General features: G+C 31.4%; 1 protein-coding gene across 1 annotated transcript in view; it reads left to right on the forward strand.

Moving 5' to 3' along the window:
- The window catches only part of LOC145276892 (U4/U6 small nuclear ribonucleoprotein Prp31-like), a 54,363-nt gene that overhangs the window by 34,530 nt on the left and 6,801 nt on the right, over positions 1-13,032 (forward strand). Inside the window, exons 7-9 of the mRNA XM_080128327.1 lie at positions 261-312; positions 10,492-10,609; positions 12,442-12,599. Coding sequence (XP_079984453.1) covers positions 261-312; positions 10,492-10,609; positions 12,442-12,599 — 328 coding nt within the window. The remainder of the gene's footprint in view (positions 1-260; positions 313-10,491; positions 10,610-12,441; positions 12,600-13,032) is intronic.

Consider the following 13,032-nt stretch of genomic DNA (forward strand, 5'->3'; position numbering starts at 1 on the left):
GGTCTAATGCCAGTTTAATTAATAGGGCTATGACAACAGAATATTCTTTTCACTGTTTTGACTCTCGAGTATATATCCGACACAGTTAATCAACCGAGAAGCACATCACTCTATATAAAAGCATATAAGATATCAACAGATACACACTCGAGAGTCAAAACAATGACAAGAATATGCTGTTGTCTTAGCCCTACTAATTAATGTTTTATGTCTGCTGAGTGGTGAAAAACAATAATATTGATCCATTCTTTTATTGCCAGGACAGAATTAACAGCAGAAGAAATGGATAGAGTTATAGAAGCTTGTAATATGGTGAGTCAATTTTCAATAATTAAATCTTGTTTAGAAATTTTCTTTGCAATGATAGCGTTATGCTGGTTTGCCATTTTAATCTTGAGATTTTTAAAATCAATATTGCATCATAAGTTATCTTTTTACAAATTGTCTGCAACCATTGTTTTGTTATGTTTTCTTAACTGAAATGAATAAATGCTAAAGTTTGCACACATATCCTTACCATTTCAACTTCATAATGGCTTATTCTTATTTAATTCTATGATACAACATTTTGAAATACTATATATATAGTAATCTGCAAATACCCACTAACACTTGTAGATATTCATATTTACATATTTATTTTTTAATTTTTCTCTAATAAATTAATATTCTGTAATATACATTGGTAAATTGTATTTCTATTTCCTTGAAAAAATATATAAAAGATGTGGCACAAAGCCAGAATTTCATAAGAAGGGATGATGATGATGGGGGGGAGGTATTTTTCTTGTCTATTCTCTAAGCTAGATCCAATCACCACAATACCACATTCACATTACAGGCAGTCCTACTAAACATTATCCCCAATGTTTTAACATATTTTTTGTTTTTATGACTAAGTATCTTTTAGCTAAAAAAATTTTTTAAAAAACACTGTTTTAATTTTTTTTATGGAGATGGCATGCATAGTATCGGTTCTGTTCTCATGAGACCATCCTCTCAGCAATAACTTCCTCCTTTTTTAAGAAGTGAGAGAATCCTTTTAGTCGTGACCTCCTCCCTTAGAGATCAGTGTAGTATATGTTGATTCATAAATGATACCATCTTCCAAGGTTAGCAAAGATATGTGACCAGAGGAAGCATATTTTTCCTAGTTTTAAATAATAGTATCAGACTAATTTAATCTTGATGTTTTTTTATTTCTAATATTTTAAGAATTTATATTTTCCTTTTATGGCAAACATTTCTTGAAATTAGTTTATGCTTGTTTCATTTTTTTTTATTTGTGTAGTGATATGCAAATAAAGTATAATTTGCATATGAACATATAGCTCATATTTATAAACTGACACCAACTAGAATAGGTTGGTTGTTGTACTTAGAGTTATACATGACATATCAATGACGTCGCTGATAGGATACTTTCTGGTTCTTGAATACGTAGATACGTGGATTTGTTGCTTCACTGCTAATGCGAGATGCAAAAAGTTGAAAGACAACAAAAACAGAGGAGAGGAAAATGAAATCACTGACTTGTTCATGGCTAACGCTGGTTGTGAAGCAATTATGAAAGTTGCTATAATGGTTTACCCTCGAGAACTAGAAGAAATGACTTTCGAAGAAATAAGTCAGGTTATCAAGGGAAACATGAGGATGAAGAAAGGATTGCTAATTGCAGAAAGGACCAAGTTTATGGCAATGAAGTAGGAAGTGAATGAACCGATAGTAAAATATTTACACCAGTTAAGAAGTGCGAGTAAATACAAAAGAAGGATAATATACAAAATACTGGATCTAAAAACAGAAATATGAAAATGAAAATCAACAATTGTGTTATTGAAATGCAAATAGACACTGGCAGTGAATACCCAGAAATTTGTAGGGAAAAAATTGGAAAACCGTTTTTAAAAAAAAAAGCAACGTACAATTATGTCAGTTTGATGGCTTGGTTATAGCAATTATGGGTTACTTTGAAGGTTCAATAGAACTAAAAGAAAAATATGAAGTAGTTCCCATTATAGTTACAAATTGCCGAAAAACGCATGGACTATTGGGGAAGGATGTATTAAAAATAAATTCAACGAAGTTGATTAATAAGATAGAAATGGAAAAAACAGGAAAATTAAAAAATTATGAAGCTAGCCTGAAATTAAAAGAAAATGTTCCCCCCCTCCTACTACAAAGCGAGAAAAGTACCAGTGGATTTATTACCGTTAGTAACAGCTAAGTTGTGAAAGTTAATAAAGGAAGACTTATTAGAATCAGCCCCTCCAGGAGGAAGTAAATGGGCATCACCCATTGTGGTATTAAAAAAAAAAAGACGGTGACTTGAGAATTTGTGGAGATTATAAAATAGGGGTGAACCATGAAGTTTGTGCCGACTCGTACCCTATTCCGAATGTGGAAGTAGCTCTACATAAACTTGCCGGAATAAAAGTATTTTCAAAGATAGACCTAAAATCAGCTTACTACTAAATACCCATAGATGAAAATTTTAAAGAAGTGACGACCATAAACACACTTATAGGCCTGTTAAGGTGGAAAAGGATGCCGTATGGCATAAAAACGGCAAGTGCAATTTTTCAAAAAACTATTGAAAAAGTAATAGGAAATGTTGAAAATACCATCTGTTATGAAGACGATATATGTGTTGGAGATTTAAATGAAGATGATTTAAAGAAAAAAACTGAAAATATACTGAACTGGCTAAGAGACGCTGGTATGACAATAAATACAAAAAATGCGTAACCCACATTAATGAAATATCATTTCTGGGTTACTCAATATCAAAGGAAAGCATCTCTCCAGATAAAGTACTAATAGAGAAAATTCTAAAAGTGGCTACACCAAAATATAAAAAAAGAGTTGGAGTCCTTCATAGGTTTGGCAAATTTTTACAGAAAATATGTACCAAAATATAATAGATTGACAGAACCATTTGCAAAGTTACGAAAAAAAAATGCGAAATTCACCAACAGAAAGCCTTTGAAAACTTACAACAGATTCTGGCGAAAAAGCCAATAGTACAAATTTTTGCCCCTAAGAAGGACATAACTAACTACTGATGCTAGTGAGCATTCCGTATCCAATAAATTTTTCTTGAAAAGTGATCACAGACCACTGGAATCTATTGTCAACCCAAGAAAAGAACTACCAAACGTTACAACCTCCAGAATATTATGTTGGGCGATCAGACTGATGGCGTTTGACTTTGACATTGAGTATGTTAAAAGGAATACGATACCGCACGTTGAGTCCTTATCTAGATTGATGTTTTATAGAGAGGATAAGGACAAAACCAACAAGGAATTTGAAGAGACATTCCTGCACTTTGTAGAAACCAATGTAATATCTGTAGATAAAATGGCTACTGAAACTACAAATGACCCATTGTTAAACAGAATAGTGTTGAGGATAAAAGAGAATTGCTGGGTAAATTGTTCAATGGCTGAAAGAAATGACATAAACTGACTATAGAAAATGGGGTAAAATATAATAGAGACTTATTAGTTCCCCCAGAAACCAAGAGGAGACACGTTATAAAAAGCGTACACGATGACATACATTGTGGCGTGGCAGCAAAGAAGATTAACATTGGAAGCATGGTGACCGGGGTACTCAAGAGACGTAGAGGACTACATAAAAAGATGCAATAAATGCACAGAACTCAGGAAGAAGGGCATAAAAGCATGCTTGCAACAGGGGGAGAAAATTGATGCTTTCCTACCAAGACTATTATTATAGCTCATGCTGACCAAATAAGATCCCAAGAGAACAATTGGATGAGGAAATGCCTTCAGAGCTGCCACTATTGACATAACAGAAGAGTTAATGCAGAATGAGACTGAGGAGGAAGAAGTAGAGAGGGACGAGTTAGAAGAGGAAGAAATAGAATCGGACAATGCAGAAGAGGAAGATCAGAGTATGCAGGAGGAACACTGTGATCATCGGGAAAGATGTGATAGATCCAGATCTCCAAGAGAAAGGAGAGAGATAAAGGAAGATGTTCAAGACGGCACAAGAAGAAGTGGAAGCACTTGTGTCATAAAATCCCTCCGTTATAGGGAGATGTAGTGATATGCAAATTAAGTATAATTTGCATATGAGCAGATAGCTCATATTTATAAACTGACAGCAACTAGAACAGTTTGGTTGTTGAACGCTTGCTTAGCATTATACACGACATATCAATTTGCTTCTGTCAAAAGTTGAAATTCTTTAAATTAAATATTTAAATAGATTTTCATTACCTTCCGTAAAAAAAGTAGCTAAATATTTCTGATGATCAGCTCACATAACAAAAGTTTAACATCATTCTTAAAATTAGGTCCATTTCTTTTGTTTGGTTTTAAGTATTGCATCATATACTTTTCATGATTTAATCATAAATTTTTTAATTAATATTGAAACCTCATGCTTCCTGGCAAATTCTTATAATAATGGACATACAATCATACAAAAAAGGATAATGCCTTGATATGTCTTAAATTATTTAAACAAAATTTGAAGCCTTGGCTAACAATCACTATGAAATCTGTCTAAATTTGTATGAAGCCAAGACCTACAAAGTGTTTGGGATGAATTTGACACTTTTTGGAAATAAAAAATGTATCTTGCCTAATACATCTCTTAGAAAATATTTTGCCAATATACACGGAGTTGCTGCCATTGAAGAATCTACCACAGTTCTCTAATTTTCAGTAATATACCATACTAAACTTGATGTCATGCATTTTAATAATAAATATCAGTTAAGAAATTAAAAAATTCACAAAATGGTTTTGTTTCTATTGTCAGTTTTGACTGTTTATTTTTTTTTATATTGAACATATTATAGTCATATGAAATGAATATCTAGTATAAAAATATTCAACAATATTAAACATTAAAAGCGCATGAAATGAATATGTAGTATAAAAATATTCAACATATTAAAAGCGCATGAAATGAATATCTAGTATAAAAATATTCAACAATATTAAAAGCACATGAAATGAATATGTAGTATAAATATATTCAACATATTAAAAGCACATGAAATGAATATGTAGTATAAATATATTCAACATATTAAAAGCACATGAAATGAATATGTAGTATAAATATATTCAACATATTAAAAGCACATGAAATGAATATGTAGTATAAAAATATTCAACATATTAAAAGCACATGAAATGAATATGTAGTATAAAAATATTCAACATATTAAAAGCACATGAAATAAATATGTAGTATAAATATATTCAACATATTAAAAGCACATGAAATAAATATGTAGTATAAATATATTCAACATATTAAAAGCACATGAAATAAATATGTAGTATAAAAATATTCAACATATTAAAAGCACATGAAATAAATATGTAGTATAAATATATTGAACATATTAAAAGCACATGAAATGAATATGTAGTATAAAAATATTCAACATATTAAAAGCACATGAAATAAATATGTAGTATAAATATATTCAACATATTAAAAGCACATGAAATGAATATGTAGTATAAATATATTCAACATATTAAAAGCGCATGAAATGAATATGTAGTATAAATATATTCAACATATTAAAAGCACATGAAATGAATATGTAGTATAAAAATATTCAACATATTAAAAGCACATGAAATGAATATGTAGTATAAAAATATTCAACATATTAAAAGCACATGAAATGAATATGTAGTATAAATATATTCAACATATTAAAAGCACATGAAATGAATATGTAGTATAAAAATATTCAACATATTAAAAGCACATGAAATGAATATGTAGTATAAATATATTCAACATATTAAAAGCACATGAAATGAATATGTAGTATAAATATATTCAACATATTAAAAGCACATGAAATAAATATGTAGTATAAATATATTCAACATATTAAAAGCACATGAAATGAATATGTAGTATAAAAATATTCAACATATTAAAAGCACATGAAATGAATATGTAGTATAAATATATTCAACATATTAAAAGCACATGAAATAAATATGTAGTATAAATATATTCAACATATTAAAAGCACATGAAATGAATATGTAGTATAAATATATTCAACATATTAAAAGCACATGAAATAAATATGTAGTATAAAAATATTCAACATATTAAAAGCACATGAAATGAATATGTAGTATAAATATATTCAACATATTAAAAGCACATGAAATGAATATGTAGTATAAATATATTCAACATATTAAAAGCACATGAAATGAATATGTAGTATAAAAATATTCAACAATATTAAAAGCACATGAAATGAATATGTAGTATAAAAATATTCAACATATTAAAAGCACATGAAATAAATATGTAGTATAAAAATATTACACATATTAAAAGCACATGAAATGAATATCATCAGGAGCTTATTATTCGCTTTCCATTCATAAAAAAATTGTTCTTAAAATAAGCTCAGAAAGAAGATAGATACAACTTATTTCAGTGCATTAAGTATTAAACTTTTTTTTTTGCAAGGTACTCACCACTTCTCAAGGCCCAGAAGCCACTCAGGGATAAGAGTTATTGCGTGTAAAGTACGTTAGTATTGGAGATTTGATAAAGTGTCTTACTTAAGGGGGCGTTCATCAGAAATTTGTTTATGTTGAACTTGAAGACATCCAGGTTGTAGTCAGATGGGAAACAGGCAAACAGAACAGATTTCTACAGGCGTGCACTTCTAAGAAAGATGCTTGTTCATGGAATCTACGTTTTGATTTAGGAAGAGATGAAGATTGGGGAAAATTTTTGTACAGTGGTTTCAGCCAGACGGGTGTTTATCGTGAGAGATTGGCGAGAGGGGACCAGAGATTGGAGCTAAGATGAGCACTTGCCATGGAAGTAACAATAAAACAAAGACAGGCTCGCAATGTCTCTCCTGTGGGAGAGAGGTTGTAGGGAAGAGAAAAGGGCATCCCCCACAAAGCCTCAAACCCTATTTTGTACTCTGTCAAAGCAGAATAGGCTGTTTTTAACAGTTCCTGCCCAGATGTGGCAGCAGTACTCCATCCTTGGACGTACTTGGCTTTTATATAAATAGAGAATTGCATCAGCAATGAGATATCTTCTGGAGCGGTAGAAGGATCCCACCATTTTTCCAGTGACCTTGGCAACTGACTTGATGTACGTGTTCAATTTCAGCCCAGAAGCTTATCAGAACATGGAGCTTCCCTGAGACGAGAGCCATCCATTTCAATTGATACCAGATGGGGATCAGAGCGTTGATGATGTAAAGATAGGAGCTGTTCGTTTGTAATACTAATAAAACCGCTGATCATCACTTTGGTCTTGGTTTCAAAGAGAAACAACTAAAAAAAATGCAATCAACAATGGCCCAAACTCATGAAGCAGCCTTGTTGCCACATGTCTTTTGTTTGCTCATTACTTTCATCTCTGGAACGTTTTTGATTGAGTTGTTGATTTGCCCCTCATTTGCATCATAAGAGATCAGTAAAACTAGGGGTAGGCTATAGAAACAAAATTTTTCAAATAAATGCCAAAAGTGGCTTATTACCTTCATTTATATGTAAATAGATGGGAACAAGTGATTTTGTTCAAAATGGGTCAAAATTGGAGGGTCGCTGGCCCCAAACGTGATTTGACCGCGTCGACGCGTGAAAATGGCCCAAATTTCGCCCCCGAACACACTTAATCATTTATTGAAAGCCACAGGGTGCATTTTTTGACTATAAATGCATTTGTATCATTAAATCTAACATTCCCATTGGCTATCCCACAAGTATAGGGCTTTTTAGGGTATCTCAGAGTCCAAAATGGGTCAAAATTACCCCAAAATTAGCCAAAAATGGTCGGAAATCACGGATTTTCCAAAATGCACCTCCCATGGGCCCAAAGACACCTCTACATGGCAGAAACTGTTGGGAAATGCTTGAAGCAGGCACTCTCCTAACTTTTGCACTGTTAATGAGGGGTATAAGGACCTTTAAAAGGGGCTAAATATGGCCGATTTAGCCAAAGAGAGTCAAAAAGTCCCTAAGAATCAACATAGATTGTCAAAAAGGGGCTTAATGTGAGTTATAGATGGAAAATTACCAAATAAGGAAATATTTTCTTTCTGTAACAATGCAATGGCATCTTTAAATAGACACGATAACATTGCATTGCATTAATTGTGAATTTGATTGAACTTTGCTTTCTTTTTCAGTTAGTAAAATGCAATGAACATGGCTGGTATAGCAGGGCAGATTGACGAAGATTATAATTACGACGATTGGACTTATCTTCTGCTTGATTCTCTTCCAACTGAGGCTGAATGTGTTCAAGCTGTGCAACATCATGCTGCCAAATATGGTACCACAACACAGAAAAATCATATTCACCAGTTCTCCTTGCGATTACTACAATTGTGGCAGAAAGCCTTTGGAAGTGATGTTCGTTATGTTACAATACCTGGGATAAAACATAAACTTGATCGATCGTTAAAAATTTACGACAAAGATGTCTACAAAGCAAAGGGTTCCAGACGTGTGAATATGATTAAATGGAAACGAGAGCACCATGTCCTTCTCAATATACTTTCAAAAGATGTGAATCCTGATGAATTTGATGTACATGAATGAAGATTCTTTGTCGATCAAAAGTCTCTCTCTCGCAAATGGCTCATTGACACTTTCCACGTCGATATGGAACATGCATTGCCATCTGGGATACGCAGAAAGGCCGAGAGTGGTTTGTTGGTATGACACGGGAGAAAATTGGGATTGATGAATACATTGTAGAATATTTGGAACCACTTCCCAACGACAATAGAAAGAAAACATGGCAGTATCTTTCCCGAATTGAAGAGCAGAAGACATTGAAAATTCAATTTTTGTCGTGCAATGTCATTGGTGCATGGAACTTGACAAGACGAAAACCAGTATTTGTGCTAGAGAATAATGATGTGATTGACGAGCTCTTTAATGCATTATATTGATATTTTACTGTTGAATGATTTTAAAGTAATGTGAAGTGAAGGTGTGTCTTGAAATAACAAAATAATTCCTTTGCTAATTACTCATACCTTTTATCAAGTTATTCAATATATTGGTTACAAATCGAGAAATAGCGAATCGAGGGCCATTTTCATCAATTTTGGGGTAACTATGAGAACAATATGAATTCAGACTCTTCTTGGACAGCATTTTATTGACATTCAATGTTCAATTTACAATTAATTACTTTCTGAGAAGTTGATGTAGTAAAGTTACGATGTTTCTAAAAAGTATCCTTGATGAATGAACTAATGATTCATATGTTATGTACCGTAAAGCGTAATTTTGTCATTTTTGGATTGTTTTGACCCTTTTTACATCCCCCAATGATCTCTAAATACCCTAAATACAAATGGATAAGATAACAGGGTGGTTATTTCAGTCTTCCAACTGTAAAAAGCCATACAGGAGTGTTTATAGGAGCCCGATGAGATATAATACCTGCATTTTGGGTATTATCCGTGATTTTCGTTCATTTTTGGCTAATTTTTGGGTAAATTTGACCCATTTTGGACCCTTAAGATACCTTGAAAAGCCCTATATAGGTGGGATAGCCAGTGAGAATGTTAGATTTAATGATATAGAGCCATTTATGGTCAAAAATTGCACCCTGTGTGGCTTGGGAGGTGCATTTTGGAAAATCCGTGATTTCCAACCATTTTTGGCTAATTTTGGGGTAATTTTGACCCATTTTGGACTCTGAGATACCCTAAAAAGCCCTATACTTGTGGGATAGCCAATGGGAATGTTAGATTTAATGATACAAATGCATTTATAGTCAAAAAATGCACCCTGTGGCTTTCAATAAATGATTAAGTGTGTTCGGGGGCGAAATTTGGGCCATTTTCACGCGTCGACGCGGTCAAATCACGTTTGGGGCCAGCGACCCTCCAATTTTGACCCGTTTTGAAAATAATCACTTGTTCCCATCTATTTACATATAAATGAAGGTAATAAGCCACTTTTGGCATTTATTTGAAAAATTTTGTTTCTATAGCCTACCCCTAGTAAAACATAGCTTTTAATTGAGTTAGGATTATTTGCAAGATTTTGTTTTCAAATCAATGTGGAAAGCAAAGTTTAATATTTCTTTGCTTTCCTTTCTATAAATATTGACTTTGAAAAGAATATTATTGAATTGAAAAAAATAAATGACTGTTCCTTTTTAACTTTTAAGTTTAAAAATGTCTTATTTTTCACAACATTCAGTTCATTCAGTCAAAATGTTATTTTTAATGTTTCTTTTACCACATTTTTTAATGCAAATCTTTTTATATTTTCCCAAAGATTTAGCGTTACAGTTTCAGATTATAAAAAACAATTTTAGAAAACTCTTTTATTTTATTCCTTTGTGCTTAGTTGATAATCATTGCGAGAAAGAAAGGTCATGTGTAACCTCTCCTCATTCCTTAAAAGAAAATGGAAGTATTTTACGAACTTGTTTTTATTGAATGTATTTCTTTCTCCTTTTTAGGCTATTGACTTGAGTGATTACAAACAGAAAATCTTTAATTATGTTGAATCCAGGATGAGTTTTATTGCCCCCAATCTCTCGATTATTGTTGGAGCTTCAATTGCGGCTAAACTAATGGGTGAGTTTTGAATGTGATTGCAAAAATCAAGAGTCTTTTTACAAAAATATGGTTTTATAGTTTATTGGATTTGTCTTCTGAAATAAAGCAAGATTTTCAACTTTCAGAATTAACTACTAAACAAAACTACTTTCATTGTTCATTATCTTGGTTTGTGTTATGTAAATGAAAAATGTTCAGTTATTTTTCACATTTTTATATTAAGCTCACAAGTTTTTGTCAGTGAGAGAATCAGAAAAGATAACCCTCTCACACTTCAAAGTCTTCTTCCTACTACCCAATTCACCATGTGCTAACTTTATAACACATATTTCTTTCCATATTCAACAGTTGCAAGTATAATTTTGTACATTTCTTTGCTTTAACATGATGCTTTTTTCAATAATTGCTTAAAGCTATCAGTTCACAGACCTAATTTTTAAAATTAATTTGAAAATACACATTATATACATTGAATCTATTTTTGCTCTTCTGTGTTTCCCTACATTTTCTAGCATTTTTTGTGCTTCAGATTTAGCAATTTCACTACATCTAATTATTAGACTGTTTATTAGAGTTAAATACATTTTTTCTTGTTTTATTATGAGTAAACCAATGCAGTAACTATTTAAATTTTAAAAAAAGCAATGAACCAAATGGATTTTTGGCATCCCAAAACAAATACAAAAATGACACATTCCAGTTGGAATTTATTTCCACTTAAACATGCACATCGAATTTGTAAGAAGATGGATGATATGTTTGGTTTTATATATTTATTTTAAGAAAAAGGGGGTTATATATAATTACAATATTGAAGAAATTTCTTCTGTAAAAAGTTTTTTATCAACAAAATAACATTTAACAAATACATAATTTTATTTATAAAAGCATATAAACAAACAAAATCACACATCCTGCCAATTTTTTTTTATTATGGTAAAGCCGTTTTTTATATGCATAGTTTTATTTACAAAACGTTTTAATAAACAAACGAAATAAACAAGTATTTCTTAAAATTTTTGGATTATTTGAACTATTGTTTTCATATATTATTTTTACAATGTTTCAGCCGATGTAATCTCTAAACTTCTTTAGGTATATTTTATCAAACACAGGAATTCTCTGTCAAATTCGTGAATTGGAACGGAATTTCAAACTTTTATTTAATTTAATTCACATTTCATCAACCATAATTGGGATAAATCCTTAGTAATTTGCAATTGTATCCTGAATATCACCCACACTGAGGATTGAACCTTCAACCTTCAGATGAGTGTCGCTTACAACCAAATTTTACCAAGTACTTTATCCATTACACCACAGGTCCTTGTGAGTAATTCCAAAATAAATTTTGGCAGCCTTAAACATATTTTCGGTTTTTTGATGTATAATTTTACTACTTATTACTTTAGATAACAACTTATTATGACAGATTACTAATATATATATATTGTAACTTCCTTTAGTTTTGAAAGACTATGGATACCGAATCTAAGAGTGCCTACATGTGGAATTTTTGTATATATAAACACACATTTCTTTACTTATGACTTTATTTCTAATTAATAGTTCTCATATTATATTAAATTCTATACTAGGTTTGCTTAGTAGATAATTGTTACCTAGCATGCGTGCTGCTCCTTTGAGTTGTCTTATTCACCACTATTCTTATCTGTATATGATGTTTACTTTTTGTCCCATAACGGTAAATTGTTTCCCTTGATATTAAAAAGTCAGCTATGGCTGACACACATATATGTGGTGAATTTACTCAATATGTCACAATAGTTATTCATATTTTCAACATTTGACTCATGGATATCTATGTTATATTTTGTTTTTATTTGAAGGTGTTGCAGGAGGTCTAACTAATCTCTCTAAAATGCCTGCCTGCAACTTGTTGGTACTTGGTGCTCAAAAGAAAACTCTGTCTGGATTTTCCACTGCTGCCATTATGCCTCACACAGGATTCATTTATCAATGTGAAATCTGCACGAAAACGCCACCTGTAAATATTCACTTTCATTTATCTTCACATAATTTATTTCTAACACAACTATTTTTATGAGGAATATCCAAAGATTTAGATTTAACCAAGTTAATAAATTCAGTTGAAATGTTAGTAATTTCTTTGCTTTTTTTATTGCTGCTTGTATGAAACAAGACATATTGAGAAAGAAAGTTATTGCAGTTGACATTTATTTCATCACTTCAAAAAATCTTTTGAGGGGAGTGGGGGCAAAAATTTGTTCAACCTATCATAATGGTAATGCATGATAGTGAAACTCTGAAAAGTCTGCATATATATTTTTTCAGTTTCTTCATTTATTCTTGATCCTCGGATCCAAAAAGTAAAACCCAGCAGTTCTAGATTATCTGATGGATGAATCTTTTCATAGTCAAAATATATAGTTCAAATTATTTTTTTTATGAAGCCTTTT

Source organism: Euprymna scolopes, chromosome 5 (genome assembly GCF_053919585.1).
Source record: "Euprymna scolopes isolate OS-2025 chromosome 5, ASM5391958v1, whole genome shotgun sequence".
Taxonomy (NCBI): Eukaryota; Metazoa; Mollusca; class Cephalopoda; order Sepiida; family Sepiolidae; genus Euprymna; species Euprymna scolopes.